The sequence below is a fragment of the Myotis davidii genome, unplaced genomic scaffold (genome assembly GCF_000327345.1).
Source record: "Myotis davidii unplaced genomic scaffold, ASM32734v1 scaffold139, whole genome shotgun sequence".
Classification (NCBI taxonomy): domain Eukaryota; kingdom Metazoa; phylum Chordata; class Mammalia; order Chiroptera; family Vespertilionidae; genus Myotis; species Myotis davidii.
The window spans coordinates 88,587-112,062 of NW_006290686.1; the positions used below are offsets into that span (position 1 = coordinate 88,587).

At 43.9% G+C, this 23,476-nt stretch overlaps 1 protein-coding gene, 1 long non-coding RNA gene and 1 pseudogene across 2 annotated transcripts in view; 2 read left to right on the forward strand and 1 right to left on the reverse strand.

The window, feature by feature from the left end:
* Window positions 1–20,952, forward strand: part of LOC102759667 (UV radiation resistance-associated gene protein) — a 98,455-nt gene extending 77,503 nt beyond the window's left edge. The window contains exon 4 of the mRNA XM_006763841.2: window positions 17,436–20,952. Coding sequence (XP_006763904.2) covers window positions 17,436–18,138 — 703 coding nt within the window. The 3' untranslated portion in view covers window positions 18,139–20,952. The remainder of the gene's footprint in view (window positions 1–17,435) is intronic.
* On the reverse strand, window positions 5,644–6,204 carry LOC107183097 (annotated as a pseudogene).
* Window positions 10,937–12,467, forward strand: LOC107183098. The gene is made up of 2 exons (XR_001513870.1): window positions 10,937–11,978; window positions 12,095–12,467. It is a non-coding gene; the product is annotated as an uncharacterized LOC107183098 (long non-coding RNA).
* Window positions 20,953–23,476: the final 2,524 nt, after the last annotated feature.

A 23,476-nucleotide genomic window follows, 5' to 3' on the forward strand; every position in this document is an offset into this window, starting at 1 on the left:
TCAGACAACTTCCCATATCCTAGAATAGCCTGTCCTTGCCTTCGCCCTATCCAGATGTTGCTCTCACTTCAGATCCAATTCATATCCTACCTCACTTACTCACTCAACACGTACAGGGACAGATGCAGAGATGCATATGTATTCCCTCAGTATCTTAGGTCCACTTCTCCTACCAAGTCTTACCCACTCAGCTTTTGAGCAGTTGGAGGCTAGGGACTGTCTTACTCATCCTGGGATCCCAGCCTGGCATTGAGGAAGGAGGAGCTTGGTAAGCGATGAGCATGTGGATGAATCCTGTTCCGTTCATGAAACATGCTGCTTGAACTTGCATTTAAGGAGTTAATAGTCTAATTTAGGCAATGAAATAGGAACAGATCATAGAAAATGGAAAAGTAGAAAGTGTGAAGTATTATAAGAAAGGTAGATAAGTTACCTAGAACTTTCAGAGGAAGTAATTTCCTTCCTGGTGAGGGGTGTTGGTGAGAATTGGATAAACCTTCGCTAAGGAGATAGAGTTGAGTGGGCTGGCACCAGGAGAAGGATTTGAACATGTGAAGCCTGGGGTATGGAGCAGAGTCGGTTAAGGAAACAAGTTGCCCAGGTGTAAAGAGCAGGTAAAGGCTCTGGGTTTGAATACCACTTCCACTACTTACTATGTCTGTGACCTCAGGCAAGTTGGAGCTGTCAGCTTAAAATAGTGCCTACCTGATAGGGTTTAATCATAGAGATTAAGTGTGTGAATACCTAGCATCCTGCCTGGTACATAGTAGTACTGAGTACATGATAGCTATTATTATAAATATCTAACAGATAAGTGAATCATAGCTATTGTCTATTGTAAGAATTAAATCCATTCTTTGTTAAAGGTGTTTTGTTTTTCCTTTAATATATACATTCATCCCCTTACAAAAAGATATAGACTATGACTCTTGGTCAAATATTTTAATAACTAAGCCATATTCTATATCTGTTTGTAAGGAGACTACAAAATATTCACCATCTCCTTCTCACTTTCTCCTAGGCCTTCCTTTTAAGACCCTTCAGAAGCCTTAGAGATAAGTACCCTACAAATCTGTTTGCCTACCTACTTTTTTAGAGTGCTGCCTTCTTAGGTAACTCTCACTGTAGTTAGAAGCTGTGAATAATAAAAGTCTCTTCTTTGCAAAAGTTTCCATGTTTTTATTTAAGCATGCAACAAACCTGTGAGGGAGAGCAAGGATGATGATCACTGATTTACAGATCAGAAAACTGAGACTTAGACTTGTGAAGTGACTTGCCAAGATCACGTGGTAATAAGTGATGGAACTGGTACCAGAAACCCAGACTATCTGACTCCTAGTCCCATGTTCTTTTGACTATATCAGGCTACACCTTTTAGTTAGTGATCATGCTTTTCTTTCTCTGCGCTTCCCCGGCCCTCTGACACTTGTTACCCTCCACAGGGCAACCCACAGAAGTCAAATACAGAAACATGCACTGCAAAATCAAGGCAGCAGTTCTGATGAAAGCATTTTTAGCTGCGTGCCCTACCCCATTTACCTCAGAGAGGTAGAGAACTGAGAGTCCTAAACTCTATGATGAATTTAAGAACTTTTAAGACCAAAAGAAACACAAATAATTCTGTTTTAATTCATTAGTTAAGAAACATAAAAGCAGGATTTCAAAGCCATCTGTCCTGCTTTATACATGTAATTTTTTGTTCTAAGTTTAATTTTCCCTCTTATAAAGCTTAAACTGTCTAGCAGCAAGGGAGTGTGGTACAGTGGAAGGAGCACTGGATTTGGGAATCTGAAAATGTAGGCTCCAGTTCAACTCTGCTATTTAATTTTCATAAATCATTTTGAATATCCATTTTTTGAGTAGAGTTAATAGCACCAGCCCTATTTCCCAAGTATAGTTGTATGGAGCAAATGAGATAATGTCTGTCTAAGTGGTTTATAAACTAAAATGGACTACAGAAAGTATTGCTAAGTATTATTCATGCATTTAACAATTCATTAAGTGTCTCCTCTGCATATAGCACTATTCAAGGGACAAAAGAAGATTCCAGAGTGTAAGATTGGCCGTGTCTTTTCCTAGTTGACAGTTGTTTAGTTTATAATCTAAATGAGTAGATAAGCCATGCTAAATATTTTGAAGGATGTAACTTGCAGAAGTATTCCTATGCATTGTTCACTCCTATGTCATGTGGGACCTCAAGCTGAGACCCAGCTTCAGCGGACAGTCTGTTCCAGTGATGAAGGCCAACCATGGACTGACTCATTTGATGTTTTTGAGCCAAGTGTGCTATTTGTCTGGAGACTGCATCCGCTTCGTTGAGCTTATTGAGGACAGAGCATGTGAAAAGTGACCTTGGCTTGCTGGACAGTATCTCCAGATTCCTTCTAGAGCTGAATGATGTGACTTGGGGAGAAGCAACTAGTGGCTTTATGTGCGGTCATCTCACTTCAGGGCTAAAATCTTTACATGGTGCTGCTGCTGACCTAGCCTTCCATTCCTTCTTATAAATAGAATCAGGCTCAACAGCACATTAAAATAAACAAATAAGTAACGAAGAACTTAGGCACGGTTTAAGAAAATGGTTCTTTTTTTTCTTTTCTTTTTTTTTGAGTAAAGTGAGAACGATGAAAACCTACAGCAAGTAAGCCAGTCTACAAAGGGTAACAATATAGCAGTACTGCTTTTAAGCCAAATACTCACCTTTGACATTAAGGCAGTGTCCAGCATGAACAGTTTCTAAAAGCCTCACTTTTACAAAGCAAATCGGGCCTCTTTCCTTCTCTCCATCATGCAGAGGCCGATTTCAGAACTAGTTTCTGGCAGGTGACCCCTGAGGGACTTGAAAAACATGTTGTCTAGCTGATGTTGGTTTTTAAATTTAGATCAAATGACACTGTCTTTGAAGTCTCAAGAGCCCTACTTAAGGTAGCTGTAGCAGATACGCTTGCCTCTCAGAGTGCTTCTTGCAGGCTGGCATTCTGAAGAGCAGAAGTGAAGCCTGGTCAAAAATAAATGAAAAAGAAAGTTTTATTGGGGTTATTTACTGGAGGATACCTCTTTTAGAAGAAACCTTGACAAGTCATCTCGTTGCCTCTAGACAGGAACACACAAGGCATATGGGTATCTGCAGTATTTTAAAAGACCTTGGGGGACCAGGCTTCTTCCATAACTCATTCCAGAGTTTAAACACCCTCGCTTCAGGAAATTCTTCCCTCTATTTAACTTACAGGCCCCCTCCTGCCGTTAACACCCATTTCCGCTTTTTTCTGTCTCCAGTTGGGATGAAGAACAGCTGGCCAGCATCCTCTGTGCTAACCCTCCGCCAGTGACAGAAAGTCACTGGGGTCTCCCTGGGCTTCTTTCCTCAGCCTCCAGCAACCAAGTCTTTACGCCAAATCCAGATCATTTTCTCTTTGTTTTTATTTGTGTCTTAGTTCTTTCTTTTCATTCCTTTTGATTATATAGTAATATGTGCCTAATGAATAAAATTTGGAAGACGTAAAAAATATATAGAAGAGGGGGAAACCACAATCCAGGGAGCAAAGCTGCTGTTGGGTTAGTTTTCTGTGTGTTTCTCATATAGAGGAGTTGAGATCTCCTCGACACCAATGCTGTTCAGTAGAAATACAGTCTGGGCCACATGTGTGCATTTAAGTTTCTGGCAGCCACATTGAAAAAAGATAAAAGGGAATAATAGGTAAATTAATTTTAATAATACATTTCATTTAATGCCAATAAAATAATAAATTGTCAACCTGTAATCAGTGTTTTTAAAATTATTAATAAAATCCTTCACATTTCTTTTTTATATTATGCTTTCTAAATCCAGTGTATATATTACACTTAATGGCCCATCTCAAATCCAACTAGCCACATGGCTGTGCTCAGTAACCTGTGGCTGGTGGCTACGGTATTGGACAGCACTGTTGTTGCAGTTGTATATGCTGCTTTTTTGTATATCAAACCTTAAGGCTTTTAGCAATGCCATTAAAAACTTTTTAGTATTTTAATGGCTGCATAATATTTCCTCATTTAGATTTCCTATAACCATATCTTTAGATAGTTTTGTTTTCCTGTTAGAAGTAACCCTATAGTGCTCTTTTTTACTCTTTTTTAACGTTAACTGAATGTTTTCTCAACACATTGCCAAAAGAAATAAAAACAATACCTTTTGAGTACAACTAATTGAATCCATTTATTCATAAAACAAATATATTCACTTCATATCTCCTGTGTGCTCTGTACTGCATTAGGTTAGAAAGTAGAAATGTGGTTGCAAGAAATTGAAGAAGACCAGGTCCCTCCCAGACCATGTTTACAAGACTTGGCTCCACAGCTGGACTGCAGGCATACTGTGTCTTATTCCTCCTTCAATATCCTTCTCTTTACTTCTCATTCTCACCCCGCTCCCAACACATTCACAGCCGGGTCCATTTCCCCTTCTGCAGGCACCAATTAAATGTAACCTCCTCTGATGAGTCCTTAAGATTTCTGGCTCCCTTCTCCACTAAAATAGGCAAAATGGACATTGTATACAAAGCACCGTGGTGTTCTGGTTATTGATTAACTCTGTCTTCTCTACTACAAAGTGGGAACTTCCTACCAACAGAAACCTTATTTAATTCACCTCTTTATCCCCGGAGCCTCCCAGACTGCCAGGCCATGAGTGTAATGTCTGCTGGAATATGTATAGAAATGTGAGTGATTATATTAAGCATCAGTTGGATGGTATCATCTTAAGTAGAGTACTGTTTAGAGTTCAAAGAGATCACTTTAGATTGGCATGTTTGAAGGGTTAATGAAGAAGGTAGGACTTGAATTTGGCTTTGGAAGATGGACATACTTAAATGAATGGAGGGCAGGATTTAGCAGAAAAGCCACTTACATGTCCTGCACTAAGTGTTTCTCAGGAGGGATTCTCTATCAGCAGATGAGCATCCTTCTCGGTCTGAAGCACTGTACTCTTAGGTTTCAAGAAGGCTCTCATGATAGGGTCTTTGCCCACCAAAAGCTGGCACAGGTTTGCAGCATTCAAAGTGACCACTGGCCGCTTCAGCGTGACCCTTGAGTTTAAGCTCAATTTAGATAAATTCCCTGTGCTTCAGCTTTGGAGCTGATGCTTGTTCAGTGACTCTTTTGCTAGTGGATAACAATGTATAATAATAAGTACTGTCCTTATAGCTAAGTCAGGTGACTGTTACTGTAAATCAGATATTCTCCCAGGCATTTTGAATATATTATTTCATTAATTCATTTAATCCTCACAACAACCCTGTGAATTAAGACCCATTATCCTCTGTCATCTTACAAATGAGGAAACTGAGGCACGGGAAGGTTAACGTAACTTAAAGGTGACATAGCCATCAAGCAGAGGAGCTGAGATTTGAGTCCAGGCAGAACAGCTTTAGGGCCCCTGTTTTAACTGTTCCTCAGTACAGCCTCTCATAATTGTGTTAAGATTAAACTGTTTTACACAAGGGACCATTCAGCATCTTCTGGTTCCAGAAAAGGAACCCTGTTATTATAACCCTCCCCTTGTTTTCTTCATTCCTCTCTGACTGTTCTTATCTCATCTGCAGGCTCCTCTTTTTCTGCTTCATCATAAAAAACTAGAGCCCTTCCAGGCTCAGTTCCAGGCCCTCCTTTTTTTTTTTTTTTACTTGTGGACATTTTCATGAACTCCCCTCCATGTAGCTTCAAGCTACCAGGACACAGGCCCCACCAACACCCTTAATCCTCTCCTCAGCTCTTCTGCGGAAGAACTCGGCCTTCACAATGACAGGCTGCTTGGGAGCTTTCCCTTCCCCAGAACTTTGTAGGAGCCGATCGCACCACATCTGTGATAGGAGCAGCTCTATACCTGCTTTTGGCAGCATTTACCTGGGTCTGCTCACTGACCAGGGTCCACAGTTTGTCAAGGTTGACAGTTGGGCAGAAGCTCTGGTTCCTCTTTAGGTGGTGATGCCTCATACCACCTTTCCCACAGTCACCTGGGTGATTTTTGTCGAAGTTGATCCTGTGATGATGCAGGCCGCCAGCATTGCCGCGGCCCCCGGGTGCTTCCTGTGTTTGCCGATGCGGCCGTGGCCGTGGCTCACGTGGCCCCGAAGTTTTGGGGTCTTCCTCAGTCTGGATGGCATGTCGGCGGCCGAGCTGCAAGAGCCAGGCCCTCTTTTTATCCTTCATCCTGAGGTGACAGTTGTCATTTTGATGGTCCCCATATTGAAATAAAGCACAAGTGTAAAATCACAGCCTAGATGTCTTTTCTGATATCAGCGCTCTGTTCGAACTGCCTCCTGGATGTTTTCACAACACATTCTTTGAGTCCATTTTTTTTATCCTGTCTTCCAACCACCATAAGCCCCATGGTCCTCCAGGCCTCAGTGTTCAGTGAAGGAATCTCCATCTATTCTTTTACACTGTCCAGGAAACCAGGCATAATCCACCCTTTCCCTCTCAACCCTGTGTCCAACCTTAGCAACCCCTACTGACTTCCCCTAATATGTCTGTTTGTTCATATCTATGCATTTCCACTCTGGTCCAAGCCAGGATCTCTCACTTAAATTACTACCCAGCCAGTGGTCCTCCAGCATCCACTACTACACAGCCAGTCTGTCCTCCAACCTCAGCCAGAGCGGACTTTCCAAAATACAAATCAACCAATTAATCTCTCTCCCTCCCCCATGCCCACCGAGCCTAAAACACTTAATGACTTAGATGAGGAGAAAAACTCTTACATGGCCTTTGGGCCGCTGCATGGCGCAGACCTGGTTTTCCTCTCCAGCCTTATTGTCTTCCATGTCCTTCACTTGATGACCTTTTGGGTCCTCACACAGTGCTCTGTCTTGTGACACGGAGCCTTGCCTTATGCTGTTCCCTTGCCTAGAAGGTGCTCCCACCCACTAACCCAGCCGTGGGCAAACTACGGCCCGCAGGCCCGATCCGGCCCGTTTGAAATGAATAAAACTAAAAACAAAAAAGACCGTACCCTTTTATGTAATGATGTTTACTCTGAATTTATATTAGCTCACATAAACACTCCATCCATGTTTTTGTTCCGGCCCTCCGGTCCAGTTTAAGAACCCATTGTGGCCCTCGAGTCAGAAAGTTTGCCCACTCCTGCACTAACCCATTCGTCACCTGGTGAAGGATTCTACTGACCCTTCGGATCTTGGCCCCTCTGCGTCAGTTCTGTCACAAGCTTTCTTAGCCCATGTTAAGAAACTGCATGGCATGTGTTAGAGGTGGTCATTGTGCATTGATGTTTGTAATTTTGTTGACAAATGTCTGTCCTCTTCCTCAGTGGTGTAAGCTACGTAAAAGCAGGAACTATGGCTTTTTTCTCAATTGTTGTATCCCAGATACAGTAACGTCTAGATAAAGTCCCCAGAAATAGTCATGTCTAGTGCACAGTGCTTTGTGCCTAGTACACTCAATATGTATTTGAATAAGGAAGTAAATAATTTAATTTGTTATTGGGTGTCCCCTGAAAATTATAAAGGCAGTGTTTATTAAAGCAGCGGTCACCAACCAGTGGTCCGTGGACCACTGGTGGTTCATGAGGTCCGAAAGGTTGGCAACCGCTGTATTAAAGTACATTTCATTTTTAAAACATAATAGAAATAAGCGGTTAAAGTGTATATACATTTTGGGGGGATACCCTATACGTCCTGTTAATCTGCATACAGTGTTATACTGCACCTCTTTTGGTGGTACGTAAGATTAGGTTCCCAGGACGCTATCCCGAGACCCTCACAGTCTCTTACTAAGCAATGGTTAACTGATGGCTAAATGGCCCTGGGCGGGAAGCTTCATTGATTAGAGTGCCATCCCGATATGCCAAGGTTGCAAGTTCAATCCCTGGTCAGGGCACATACAAGAACCAAACAACAAATGTATCAATAAGTGGAACAACAAATCCATGTTTCTCTCTCAAATCAATCGAATAAAACAAAATAAATTTTTAAAAAAATTTTATTCAAGCACTTCTTCCAAAGGCCTCCAGCATATCCCAAAATGGTGGCAAGTGCTATCCATTTTTCTTTGAAAATAACACCCAACTAAAGCCCTGTGCCTCGGTTCGGGGCAGAGCTTCTTAGAAGCATGGTGGCAGCTCAGTTTCAGCAGCATCTTTCACAGACTGAATTTCACAGCTTCTGTCATTGGCCTCTGGAGTCCAAAGCTTCCTGGAGCTCTCTTTGCAACCAACCTTTTAAGTTCTGAAAGCACCCCCTGACTTTAAAACTATAGGTTTTAATTTCCCTATAGAGTTCTTTCTGGGGCTGGGCTCTGTGAGATTACTATTTCCCTGGCTTCCCTGGCAAAGTTATTATTTTTTCCTAGTTTTCAGCATAAACACTTTATTACTCCCCTGTCTTAATTGCTGACCAGACACTCCCACGGGTCCCCAAGTACCATCCCTGGCATCTCTCTGTTTTACAGACCACTTTACTGTCCTCATCTTGTTTTTTGCCTGACTGTGTCTGTAGATTAATTTGTATGATGATTTGTTTTGTTTTGTCTTGTTTTGTTAATCTTCACCTAAGGATATTTTTTCATTGATTTTTAGAGAGAGTGCAAGGGATGGGGAGAGACAGAGTAAAACATCGATATGAGAGAGACATGTCGATTGGTTGCCTCCCACACATGCCCCGAACAGGGCTGGGGATTGAGCTTGCAACCAAGGTATGTGCCCTTGATGGGAATCAAACCCGGGACCCTTCAGCCCATGGCCTGACACTCTGACCACTGAGCAAACCAGCTAAGGCTGTATGATGATTCCTCAAAGTGAAAGCTAATGGGTAAAAAGAGGTTGCCTTGCCCACCCCCATGGGACCTCTTTTGTCTCTTTGGAGGATCATTCTCTATTCCCTGATCCCAGGGAGCTCAGCCTTGAGCCTGGCTTCCAGATAGGCCTCCTGGCTGTGGGCGCCCCCTTAGCCTGTCTCCTGGCTTATGCTGGAGCCCCTCTTCCAAGCAGGGCCCTGTGGCCCAGGGCTACGGAGGGGGGATGGCCAGCCTCACATCACATGGCCCAGGGCTACAGAGGGTGGATGGCCAGCCCTCACATCACGTGGCCCAGGGCTACGGAGGGCGGATGGCCAGCCTCACATCACGTGGCCCAGGGAAAGGGATTGCTTCAGCTTGCTTGTTTTATCCTTTGCCTCTGGAACTTGGTCTTTCAAAATTCGTCTTTCCATCAGTACTCAGTTTAAAGAAAATGTAAAGGCTCCCTTGTTCATTTAGACCTTTTTAAACTGTTTTTATTTAGTCAGACTTTGGCAGGAAACCTTTCAAGCTGAGCCCAGGGGGGAAAGTGACCATTGGCACAGAATTCAGCCAATGCTTTTGGCCTAAGATTGCTTCTATTTTTATTTTGTTTCTTGTTTTTGTTCACATCCAGGCCAAAGATTAAGCACTTTCACTTATCTGGTAATGGTGAGAGGTCTTTAGACTGCTCGCCTGTGGCCAGGATACCGCATGCTTAAAACTGTTAACCCCCAGCTACCTCCTGGGAGATAAGATCTCTCCGGTCAACTTGGCTTCCCCAAAAGGAGGCTCTGTGCTTCTACTTGACCAGAGAGAGAGAAAGGGGAAAGATAAATCCAGCCATGGCTGGATTTTGAAAAAGGATAGTAGCCTAATTTATGGAGGTTGTTTTTTGAAAAAACTAACTTTATGTCATAATTTCTCAGCTGCCAAAAGACGTAATTCTACCTCGGCTTTGCCTTGGCAACCTGCTTTTGGCAGCCCGAGCAGCCCTGTCGTTGCTCTGCATTATTTAAGCAGTAATCTTTAAGAAGGTGAGAAACTATTATTGCTTTTTAGCACAGTTGACATGATATTGGCGCGGACTCGTACCTAGAGCTTCAAACATTTCTGATGGCGGTAAACCAACTTAAACACCTCCGTGTAGAGGTCTCGCTGCCATGAGGTCATCGCTTGCTACAAGGGGAGAAAGAAGAAGATCAAATGTTGTTTAAAAGGTTGTTGTGGGGTTTTTTGCTTTTTAAGAATTCTTATTTCACGGAGTTGTAGCTGTAGATTCTGGCCAGGATCCAGACCGTCAAGATTTAGCATCTTGACCAGCTGTGATCTAGCAGTGTTCCTCAGAGGAAACATTTTGTAGGAGGGAAAGACACATATTTGAGACTGCGAAGTGTACTCTTTCCTAATACTTTACAGAGTGAGACCTGCTTGTAGACAGATAACACAAGCACAAGTGACTGAACGAGAACAGGAAAAAGTCTTCTCACACAGCTCCGAATGCACCCCCGCCTCAGGAACTTGCTTGATGTGGGAAGTTTTTATTTTCCCTTTATTTTATTTCCCCCTCAAGTCTCCACATGTATATCATTTTGTGTCAGAATGTGTTTCTGTTCATCATTCATGCCTAAATGCAGCAGCATTCCTGTAACAGCCCAACAAGTCTTAGGAAGCCAGAAACGCCACAGGAGCTTAATATGATGTAGGAGAGAAGGAAAGATACCTAGCCACTTGACCTAAAAATTATTCTGACTCTCACTCCTCCCTCAAACAGAAATAGAGGTCAAGTGTAGGTGTTCTGGTGGCAGTCCTAGGGCCTGGGAGAGAAGGGAACTCACATTTATTCAGTCAGTCTGCCTTTGTTAAGTTATCTCTGTGCCTCAGTTTCCTCATTTGTAAGATGAAGTTGGTGTTCACAATTCATAGAGATGTGAGGATTAAATGAGACCATGTATGAAGTTAACAGTGGACTTTCTTACCCCATAGTACTTCATAAATGTTAGTTGTTACTGTTCTATTCTTAATAATAATTTATAGAGTACCTACTCGTTGTACTAAGAATTTTGCTTGTATATCTCATTTAATTCTTGCAGTAACAGCTGTTGGATGGATATACCCAATTTACAGAAGAGGAAACTGGTTCGGAGTAATGACGTCCTTCACCAGTTTCTGTGCTTTGTAATGGTGGAGTTGCATGTGGAGCTCTGGAATATTACTTAGGGGAGATGTGGAAATGAGAACACATTTTGGACCAATGCTTTCTTATCTTGTTTGCTCTCTCCCAGTCCCTTTTCTGTAAAAGGAGCCTGTAGCTTTAAGCAACAAAACCAGCAAAAAAAGAAAGAGGAGGAGAAAGTTGTGGGGGCAAGGATGACAGAGAGGAATGGACTGGGTTCTACTGTCTCCAGGTTGGCTTCCTGGCAGGCATTTGTGTAAAGGCTATAAAAGTTCGAACGTGGTTCTCCTCGGTGACACTGGGGAAATAGAGAAATTCTGCCTCTTACACAAACTCTCCCCCTGAAGCTAAATTCATGCAGAAAAAAATGATGCATCAGGGGTTTGGGGACAACTGGAATGTACCACAAAGGATTCTGGGAAGTTCTTATAGTCCCTAAGCATTTGGTAGATCGTGTAAATAGAGGCAGTTTGAGCATTTCTACTTCATTCAAAGCTTTCCCCACCCCAGGTCCTCAAGAAAAAAGAAAAGAAAAAATGGAATGAAGTTTCTTGTTGGGCAGGATAACTCTTTTGATTGATTTAGTACTTCTTCTCCAAAACTCTTATACTACCCTTAATTCTTTATCCGCTTCTTGCAGCTAGCTCCCTGGTGCACAGAAGTGGAGATGGGGGTGGGTGGGAAGAGTGCTGATTGTTCCTGTTTAACCAGTGTTCTGTGTAGGGGAAAACAGGAGAAGGAAGGAGTTCTATATTCTGGTCTTTCCTCTGCTCCCCATTACCCTATGTTTCTGCCCAAGACATAAACGTCTTTGAGCCTCCGTTATCCCTTCTGTAAAACACTTTGGGAATCCGAAGCCCATGGAAGCTAATAATAATGACAGCAACCATCGGTATAGCTGCCAGGCATCTTGCCAAGGATTTGAAGCACATCGTTTTATTTACTCCGTATTGCAGCCCAACAATCCATTTTACAAAGGAGAAAACTGGAGCACAGAGAAGATAAGTGACTGCCGACAGTCATATAACTAATACTAGTAAAAGGCGAGTGCAGCCTTAAGTCATAACTCCAAGGAGGTTCATGGTGGTGGCAGAGCTAGGAATAGAATCCAGGTCTTTGAATATCCTTTCTCATCACCGTCCTTCCCTCCAGATACAGCTGAAGGGAGAACAGAAGGTAACTGACTGCAATACATGAGGACTGGCCGAATGAGAAAGAAATTAATCACCTTAGTTTGTAGACATCAGAGAAGATTTGATCCAAAGAAGCCAAATTTAAACCAGACTGTCCTCCTCGTCCTCTAAACTCCAAACCACTTGGCTTTTCCCCATCACGCTATTGTTTGTGACCCTAGGATATCCTTTTCTACTTGTAGCAGTGGGTTTATCATTAAGTAATGTAACAGCCCGGATGTGGTTCAGTTATTCAACCGTCTGTGCTGTGTTTTCACTAAACCATGGCCTAGTAAATTTGCAATTACAATATCTCTGGGTTGTTGTTTTTTAATAAATTCCTTTTAATTGCAGCATTAAACCCCAGATGTCATGTTTCCAGGTTTCCAGCTTGGAGCTAAGCCAAGCTGGAAGACACATCTACTCAAGGCAAATGGCTGAGGAGGAGAATGTGTGCAGTGAACGGGGGGACTCAGTTCAGTTGCGTACACCTCAGGCTCCGTGCCCCCGAATCTGTAGCCTAAGGCAGGAGTGGGAGACAGAGCAAAGTTCCCACGTTTCCTGCTGCCTCTGCTCCTCCCAAACACCCACGTTCACTCTGGTTGTTTCTAAGAGTAGAAATTCCCTCTGAGTCACTCATCACAGCTTAAATTGCATACTAATTTCATTTGATAAATAAATTGTCAGCAGTCTTTAAGAACTGGTCATGTAATTAGGAAATCTATGCGTTTCGACCTCTTCTTCCATCTAGATGAAATAATCACAAAGCCAGACTCTAATCAGACAAAAGGAATTTTGAAACCTTCTGGGCCTTCTTTTTTGATCTATTATTTGCCTTTTTTAATTGCTACCTTTTACCTTTTTAGGCAATACTAGAGATAAAATACTTCTTTTCTTTCTTGTACAAATTTAGCTTCCACTGAAATGTGAAGTGAAGGTTTCTTCTGGACACCTATTAAATATGAAAATCAAATGTTATTAAAAATGTATGCTTTGTGTTTTTATACAGAGATGCTCACAGCAGTCTCTTTTTAAAATTTATTTTGGTTAACATTTTAGATCTTCATTGTTGAAAGTGTTACATATGTCCCCTTATTTCCCCCATTGACCCCTTCTAGCCCGCCCCCACCCTGCCCTAGGCTCACAGCAGTTTCTTAAGAGTAAGATTTTAGAAATACCCTTAATCTATAAAACTAAGGGAATGATTAAGCAAATTACAATATTCTAGTCAATGGAACAACCATTTAGAATTGTTTACCAAGAGATTTTAATAACATCCAACAGCAGACTACAGAATTGTATATACCTACCACAAACACAACTTTAGGTTTGTTTGGTCTTTTAAAGTTAAACACACACATAAAATCAAAGTCTGGAAGGAAAATATTCAAAATTAACAGTGGTTATTTGATGGGTAATAGCCTCGTGAGAGATTTTTATTTTTCATATGGTTTATTTTTTTTAATTTTCACTGGAAAATTATTACAATAATTAAAAATGCATGTGTGTTTGTATATATTTTAATGTAATCATTCAACACTTCAGCTGTTTGGAACTCAGCTATCTTAAAAATCTGGAACATTGCTAAGATCCTGGAAGTAATAAAAAAATCAATTCTGAGCAGCCAAAACTAATGTTACAAAACTCATAATAAAGCATACTGTGCCCAGGACATCTGCTGGCCCATCACTCCAATCCTGTTTACTCTTACTTTGCACACAATTCTTAGGACATCTACTTTACAAGAACACAGCGAATCAGAAGCAAACATTAGAAAAAGAGAAGCCCCTGTAGGGAGAGGTGGATGCAGCCACACTGCCATTGACAGTGAGAGAGGACATGGGGAAGCTGAAGTGCAGTGTAAGAACTCTCAGACTCAGATCCTAGGAAACAGGCCACTGAAAATCCTGTAGTCTCTTTACTGTGTCGTAGTTTAGTAATACATGTTCATAGTGATGACCCAGAGTTATGAAGATACCTTTATTGGCCCTGGCCGGTGTGGCTCAGTGGTTGGGCATCGTCCCTTACACTGAAAGGTGGCCTATTCAGTTTCTGGTCAGAGCACATGTCGAGTTGTGGGCTTGATCCCCCATAGGGGGCGTGCAGGAGATGGGTGATCAGTGTTTCTCTCACATCGATGCTTCTCCCTCTCTCCCTCACCCTCCCCCTCTCCTTCCTCCTCCCCCTCTCTCTAAAAATCAATTAAAGAAGACACCCTTTTTGTCCAGCTTACTCTTTTTAAAATTATAAGAAATACATTTATAAAAATTTGGAAAGGTTTTATTGCACATGGCTAAAAATGATAAAAAAAAGACAAACGTGACGATTAAAGGGTAAACTTTAGACATGTAGACTTCTTTATGCCTGTCCATAATAATGCATTTCCTTGCCCTTATTAAGAGGCAACATTTTACTGTTACTAGAGTTTTCCAAATTGTATCTCAAGCTATCGTTACCTGGATTCTCATAAAAAATCCAAGGAAACAGGAGAAGAATATCATAAAATCAGGATATCAGAAAATATCAGTCTCTACCTCTCAAAAGCCTAAGAATACACCCTTAAAAATGGGAGTAACACCCCAGAAGTTAGATATACTAGTAGGTTGGACGAATTCAATGAAAAGGCCTGTAGAATGGCATGTACTGGTAGCTTGAAGTCTGGCGTATCATTGGCTTTTAGCAAATCTTAGTTGAATTTGAATATGATTCAAATTGTGGGATGAGACAGACTGTGTGTGTTCTAGAGTCAGACTGAATCTCGTTCTGCACCTTAAACCACAGAACCCACTCACCTGCCTGCCTTTTTCACAGGGTAGATGTGAGGGTTCAACATTCTGGATGCTCAGGAAAATGGGATTTCCCTTCCCATTGGAGTTGCCAGGAGGGATGTCACACTTTATTACTTTTCTGTTGTGCAACATTGAGGAGAGCTTTCAGGGAGTCTCAGAACCCTAGAGCAGCGGTCGCCAACCTTTCGGACCTCACAGACCACCAGTTGGCGACCGCTGCCCTAGAGGACTACAAAACCCCTGTCCTCTGTGCCATAAGCCCTGCTGCTGCACCCTGGTCCATTTCTCATGCTCTGCCTTTCATCAGCCTAGGAGGGAAGCAGGGCAGGCTGGGGTGGGGGAGGGGAGGCGTCGGCGGCAGGGGAGGTGTCATGGCATTCACCCTTCATAACCGAGAGTGTGAAGCACCAGGCGTCTAGTTCCATGCCACACTGTCACCTCCCTGTCCCAGCCTGGTCACCTGGTGCTTCCACGCCGCCTCGGCCGGGTGGGAACAGACGGTGGTAGTGCTGGTGCTCTGTTTCGGTTTGATTGCCTAGGCTCCCTGCAAAATCACTTGGAGAGGGACAGTCAACAAGTGGGAGAGTGAAAACTACAAGGTTCGCAAAAATGTGTGGCTTGCCCCGTTCCTGGGAGTTTTGACAACATACTAACTGAAAACCTAAATTAAGGCCAGCAGGTTTTGCTCTGTTTTTCTTGAGAACTAAAAACAGTAATTTACCGGTGTGCTTGCCCGGGTCTATGCACCCCGCAGGCCACCCCTAATTATGAAATCTCTCCTGGCACCAACACTTAGAGCCAAGCAGGGTTATCTGGCGGACCTGGGGATGAGCAGCCTGTGGTTGCCTTTTCTCAAGAAGAATCAGCCTTGCTCAGGTGTCTGAGATCACAGGGGTAAACCAGCATCAGGAAAAACACACACAAAACAAACACAGACAGGGAAGGAGCAGGGAGCTGGTTCAAGGGCTGTGGCTGTGGACACAGGTAGAAGGAACCCTCGCTCCTTTCTTCTTTTTCAAGACACATCACTGTTGTGAGTTTGAAGCGTTTTATTTCAGTAACTGGATGGCTCTCTCCTACAAGCTCGGAAGCTCCTCACAGGCAGGCCTGCACCGTCTTGCATTTGTTTCCCGTCCCCCAGGCCGGGCACATGGAGTAGCTGTTTGTTAGGCGGGTAGAGTCTCAAGGCTAGCCTCTGCTCCTGCTGGTAGTTGCCCTTGTGCAAACAGCCTCGGTGTGTGTGTGTTTCCTCACCTGCAGAACACACGCGTCTAATGATCTTGTGTCTCTGCCTCCCTCTGTCTCTGGACCCAGCCTGTTCCTATAGTTGTATTGAAGCTGACTAGCTTCATCCAAGTGTAATATCAAGAATTGTGATCAGTCCTCTAGGGTGGTTTTACTAGCACAGTGTATAACATGACCATTATTTCCAGGGTCTGAATACTCTCTTTCCATTAACTAATTGTTATTTATTATTTCGGACTTAAGAGCAGTAATGTATACTCTGCTTTCTTGACAGGGTTTTTGTGAGGACCAAGTGAAATGATGTGTATGGAATTACTTTAGAAACTAAAACTTGTATCGCTTAAGAATGATTATTATTGCTGGCCCGAAGTATCTTCCTGAGAAGTAACTCAAGTCTGAAAGAAGGCACTTAAGGCCAAACTTGTAAAATGTGTGTGAGCAGCTTGTAAAGGAGAAGTCGTTTCCCAGATTAAATTTTCATTAAAATATATGTATATCCTTGATCCTCTCTCTGTCAGTTCTCTAATCCAAGGTGATTAGCATTTGGGTATTGGAAAAGCTATTGATCATCACGTCAACAGTCATGAGTTCTGGTCTAGCCTTGCCATGGCTTCACTGCAGTACCATGAGCAAGTCACTAAACTTCTCTGCCAAATAAGGAGACCTGCTTTGTGAAGATAAAATAAGTTGAATATGAAAAATAAGAATAAGAATATGGCCCAGCTGGCGCAGCTCAGTGGTTGAGCATCGACCTATGAACCAGGAGGTCAGGGTTCAAGTCCCAGTCAGGGCACATGCCCAGGTTGCTGGCTCAGTGTGGGGCGGGCAGGGGGCAGCCGATCAATGATTCTCTTCTCTCCTATCCTCCTTCCCCTTTACTCTCTGAAATCAATAAAAATATGTTTTTAAAAAGAAAGAACAAGAATATGGATAGCCCTTCAGATGTGTAAAGTTGGCTGCATCCTTTATATATTGTTCTTTCTAGATCCAATCCCTCCAGTGACTGAAACGCTTCCCCGTATGACACGGTTTCTACCCCCATCCTACCCTGGGTGTCCTCCTGGATATATTTCATTATGTCCTGATCCTTCTTGAAGGAAGCTCCCAAAGTTGAACTCAGAACGCTTTGGGTTGTTTCTTCCCTTCGGGCACTACAGTTTGTACTAAGAATAATTATCAATTTTTATTAACTCAAACCTAAGCATGCTATTTCCTGTCTCTGGATCAGAAGGCTTAAACTTAGTTCTGAAGTTGGAAGTTAACTTCTCCTTTTTGTTTATCTTCTAGCGACAGACATCACACCTCCAGTGCAATCCCTGTTCCAAAGAGACAAAGCTCCATATTTGGGGGTGCAGATGGAGGCTTCTCTGGGGGCATTCCTTCACCAGACAAAGGACACCGAAAACGGGCCAGCTCAGAGAACGAGAGACTCCACTACAGGACCCCCCCTCCCAGCTACAACTCGGCAGTAGCCCAGCCTGGGCCCACCGCCCCCTCCCTGGGAGAGTCTGAGAGAAAGACGACAACTCTGTCCTCCTCCTTGGATACCTCCTTGGACTTCTCCAAAGAAAACCAGAAAACGGGAGTCGATTTGGGCAACAGCTTAAACGTGGGCCCCGTGAGTGTAAACACTGGCCAAGAACAAGGAGAAGCCCTCCCTGGGCATCCAGCCACGGTGAATGGCTCTCTCCTACCCAGCGAGCAGGCCGGCCCCGCCAGCGCCCAGCTCCCGGGGGAGTTCCACCCCGGCTCAGAAGCTGAGCTCTGCTGTGCCGTGGAGCAAGCGGAAGAGATCATTGGGATGGAAGCCACCGGTTTCACCTCCAGTGACCAGCTAGAAGCGTTTAACTGCATCCCGGTGGACAGTGCTGTGGCAGTGGAGTGTGACGAACAAGTTCTGGGAGAATTTGAAGAGTTCTCCCGAAGGATCTATGCACTGAACGAAAACGTATCCAGCTTCCGCCGGCCACGCAGGAGCTCTGATAAGTGAAGCGAGCAGACAGACAGTAGGTCCAGGACAGGGCTACTGCCTAAAATGAGGATGAAGCTGCACTGGTTACCCTTTGTAATAATTATGACACAAAATAAATATTAATGGAGGATATTCCTCGGGAAAATACACTTTGTGAATGGAGGAGGGACTCAGGATCATTGTGTATCAGTGGGCCAGGCGAGGTTAGGTTTTGCTTGCAAGATGGGCTTTACAGGCCTGACCGTTGTTTGAAGGCAAGTCACTCTCTAGCTTGAGTCACCTTATAGGTATTCGTCTGCTTTTTTATTTGCTCTTCTATGTTATCCCCAGAGGGAAGATGATAATATATATAAAGAATATAATGAACTCACCTTTAGTTTCTCAAGCATTTGCCCTCACCAGTTTATAAAACTTTGGGAAAAAATTGAATATTTAGAAAAAGATTTCTACCATTTACTGAAGGACCTTTGGCCATTCATTAGGCTGATGAATAAGAAGCACAATAGTCTCCTTAGACCCAGGCGCATATGCCCCTCCCCTTGCCCCCATGCCTCACAGGCAACCGAGAGACTCCACTGTTGCCCCATTTCACAGTGGATGCATTGTGCACCCTGAAGAAAGGACATCAGATTCACGGGTTCTCTAATACAGTAGCTCTGACCTTCCACCTCCGCTGATCAGCCATGGCTTTGAGGTAGCCCTCAAATTCGGTGGATCCCAGGGACCCTTGAGGACCCCAAGGTTGTGTAATCAACTGGCATCCAATCCTCTTTGAGGGCCAGAGTGTTTATGTGGGCAGATGCTGCAATCAAAACTAGGCGCTTCCTGGCAGTGCACTCACCAGGCAAAATCCGCTTGTGTACAGCCCATGTTAATTTATTACATTGCAGTTGGAAGACATTGTATGTGATGAAGTATATATAGAGAGTCAGGCCATCCAATGTGCAAACTGCAAGGCAGTTGAGGTTGTCGGACTAATACTAGATGAGGTATAGAATACTATTGATATGTGTGCACTTGCATAAATATTAAATTATGTTTTTGAAGTCCAACTGTCATTCCTGGAGCTCAAATTTCGTTTGCTATTGCTTTACATTTTATTTACCCAAGGATATCGCCTCAGGGTTGCAAGTTCTTTAAGGAAAATTTATCCGTGTATCCATGTATTGTATAGAGAATAAAAATTGAGTGTACTTCACTCGACCTGATTTTTTTTTTTCCAGCTTCGAATTCCTCTTGAAACTACGTTTCCATGTATTTCGTCAAGATAGGACCAGCCCGAACAAAACTGGGGCTGCATCTAAGCTAATGTGTTGACTTCATTTGAATTTACCTGTTGTTATAGCAACACAAACACCTTCACTGGTGTACTCTCTAGTAGCATTTGTCCTACATAACATCTTAACTCATAGGTTTCATAATCATTTTCATATTTTTTCCAAGCATTCCTGGGCTTGATTTTAATTTATAGCCACATTTGAAATGGAATAGCTCATGTTGTTGTTTTCCATGTAAAGGGAACTCACAGAATCATTGCATGACAGACAGACCCAGCTCGCAAGCAATTAAAAGCTTTAACTCGATCTCAAGAAGTCCGTATGAATTCCACATAAAAAGGTAGGCTATTCCAAAGCTGGAGTAGAAGCCATCTGTAGAGGCCCAGCTTCTTTGCACTGTACTGTCATTCGTTTTAGAATCAAAGAGGGTGGAGATAGACACAGTCTAGATATACGTCAGACTGGTCTGTGGGCTCCTCCAATGAAGTAACAGTACCCCGCCCCCCCCCCCCCCCCCAAAAAAAAGGTTTTGAAGGACTGTGTGAGAATTAAACAATGGACTGTGTGAGTGAATCACATGTGATTGTGATTTTCCAAGATATGAGAGTGGACTTAAAACTATGCCAAACTCAGAGACAAGGTATGTCCACTGCAGGCCCTACAGCCTGGCTCCTGGCAGCACCACACAGAGGGCCCCACTCAGAACCCCTGTCCCGGTGTTCATCTCGGGTTCCATGCGGCCAGATGGCGCTCTGGGGCTCCATCCACGCGACTCTCGTTTGTGATTACCTGATTCCTGGGTTCACAACGTTTCACCCCCCAACAGTGCCATGAGTGTGATTAGTTTGCTCAGAGCCGATCAGTAGTTACCTATACATTTGCTTGATCCACAGGGTCCAATGATGTTAGGCCTGAAAACACCACCTAGGTTTGGGTTTGTTTAGTTTGCATTTTGTGTTTTCATTTGAATATTTTTGATGTCTGCAGTTTCTGTCATGACCTGGGTAGAACCTGCAGTATTCCATGTCTCCAGAAATAACTGTTCCAATGTCTTCCAATGCTGCAGAATTTGTTTTGCCTCTAAAGTGGCCATAGCCAAAGGATGGGATGAGTTATCATCTACTAATCTTTCTAGTCTTGTAAATCACTAAAACATCAAGTTTGCTTCAAGGATGGCTAGACGTTGAAGTGAAAGCTCACCACTATCCAATTCTGCACGACTAAGAGCCCTTACAGCTTTCATGTAGCTGAGACACTTTTAACAGCCAGCAAATGTTATCAAATGGATATTTGATTGTGTTTTCTCTCTCCACTTCCTCTTACCCACTTTAGAAATTCCAGAGATTTTTCCCCCCTCAGAATATTAGTTTTGGAAGATTGTATCCAGCTATATTTTTTTAGCAGTTCTAATGGTGCCCATTTACCCTGACCTAGCCGGTTATTTAAATAATTTTTTAAGCCACCACCAATAATAAATGGCATGTGAAACTGATCTGTTGGTAATTGGAAGAAAACTCAGCATCTGTATTTATAAAATAAAATTGATTAGTATTTATTTTGAGAGTAAAAGTGTATGTTATTTCCCTGCTATGTTTGAGTCATGTTTTCTTCATTGTTTTGAATTTCATATTGAAGCTGAGTTAAGTATGAAGACCTTGTTCTCAGTCAGCCAGCCATTCCACATTTATTAAACTAACTAGCGCTCTCTCTCTCTCTCTCTCTCTCCTCTTTCTCTGGCTAAACAAGGTTAATACAAAGATTAATAAGCCTTGACCTCTGCCACATTCTCCAGTGGAAGGGGGAGGTAGTTCTATTAACAATTATAATTCAGTGTGATTAATTATATGCTGAGGGATATGCGGCCGCCCTGTGGGGTGCAGAGAAAGCCACTCTGACTCAGGGATCGGGAAAGGTTCCTGGAGGTTAATGCAGATGGAAAGCTATGTAAGATTTCACATCACAGATGGAGGGGACCGCGTGGCAAAGGCCCAGAGGCAAGGAGGGTCTTGTGTATTTGCAGAGCAGCAAGAAGTTTGCTGTGCGTGGAGTCTGAGCGGATGTGAAGAAGGGTGAGAGAAGTTGAATTGCAGGCCCAGGGGAAGGACTTAGGTGCCAAGTCAAGAGATCTGAATGCATGCAGTGGGCAACTCCGGTGCCCCTCCCAGGCTTGAGGGAAGAAGAGTAACCTGGTTAGACCTGAATTATGACTGGCAGCCACCCTGAGGCTAGTGCAGGGGTGGGCAAACTTTTTGACTCGAGGACCACAATGCGTTCTTAAACTGGACTGGAGGGCCGGAACAAAAGCATGGATGGAGTATTTGTGTGAACTAATATAAATTCAAAGTAAACATCATTACATAAAAGGGTACGGTCTTTTTTTTCAATAGTTTTATTCATTTCCAACGCCCGCGGGCCGTAGTTTGCCCACAGCTGGCCTAGAGTGAGACTGGCTTGAGTCTCTTTCATCTTTCCTTTTTGTTTAGAAAAAAAAAACTGTCTGAAAAAGAGGTGCATCCATGTGGCCCTCACGTTTCAGGGTAAAGATTGAATAGCAAACGAGGTTTACTGTGCGGTACGAAGAGCTCGGCCAGCATCCACTTTTGAGAAGCGTCATTCTGAACCCCCGATTCAGCCACTGTGAAGCTCTGACAGGTCAAGTCATTGTACTTTTAAGGACCCCCACTTTTCAATCTGTAGGAGCTCAGAGAGAATTCTGCCCTTGCCATTCTGCTTGTATGGGGCCTGCACCCTCCTTGTTGGTTCCCTTTTGTCCTGTGGAGGCCACTGCATAGTGACCGGGCCCCTGAGACTTGTTACCACCATTACGTGTTCCAGCGCTTGGGCGAAGCCGCTTAGGCTCTGAATCCCGCTCCCAGTCTGACGTGGGGATAATACCACGCACTCCCTCCCAGGGTTGCACAGTGTGAAAGAGAAACATGGTTAAGAAAGCGCTTACTCTTTGTGAAGCGCCGTGCACATGGGGAGGAGCCAGCATTCAACAGGGATTTCTTGCATCATGTGTCTCAGGCTGTGGTGGGACGGTTTCTCATTCTGTGCACACTGAGGGTGTGCCAGGACGCAACTAAGCTCTAAACAAATGTCACGTGTTTCAGGTGTTTGGGTGGGTGGCATGGACACAGTGTTGAGACACAGGCCAGAGGCCTCATGAGCTTAATTTTCATCTATCTTAACACCTGGCAGGTGGACTTAGGCCCACCTCACCCAGAAATGTTCTCTCACAGCTTCGGCCGCCTTGCTGATTGCTGAGTTGGTGCCCAGAGCTCTTAATTTCCTTCAAGTAGATAGAAGCCCTTTTTATTTTTTTCCTTTTCCTCTTAGCGCATCTAATTACAGTTTTGTAGGTAGACAGCTCAGCCTTGTGGATTTTAAATGAATAAAAAATACATGTCTATAAAATAATTCCACACTTTGTAGAGACTGGTAGTGTCAGCAATCCAGAAAAAGGGCAGCCGTGCATGGAGATAAACATGAGAAGAATGCAGCCGGTGTGCAATCGCTGCAGCCAGCCAGGCCCCGGCCCAGAACGCCAAGGGGAGAGCACAGGCGCGGATCCCTTCGGTTTTGTACAAAGGGGCTTCTCACCGTCCCGCTAGATCACAGGCAGCACATCCGGAAGGAATGGAGAGTGGGAGTGGACAGACATAAGGACTCACCTGACTCTGAGAAGCGCCTACAAGCAGGCAGGAAGGAAGCAGTCTGGGCCCTCAGTCTGAAGACAGCCAGGCAGGTGCAGAGCCCTGCCCTGCCGCTCACTGGCTGTGTGACCCGGGCAAGGCGCTTGACCTCTCTGGGCCTGTGCCCTCCTCCTCAGCCAGGCTGAGGTTTTTCCTGAGGCCGGGACAGAGACTCCGCCTGCTCCAGGGGTTCATTGTGTCCCTTCCTCAAAACCTGTCTCAGGCTGCCGCGGTGCCCAGAGCCTGGCAGGACAGGGGGGACCCTCCTCACTACTTGTTGTGAAGCACTTGGGGTACCACTGGGGCGGCTGGGGCTTCTCAGGGCTTTTGAAGGAAATTCCTAGGGTTTAGGGGAGAGGATTGGCTGGCTGCCCGGGGGTTCAC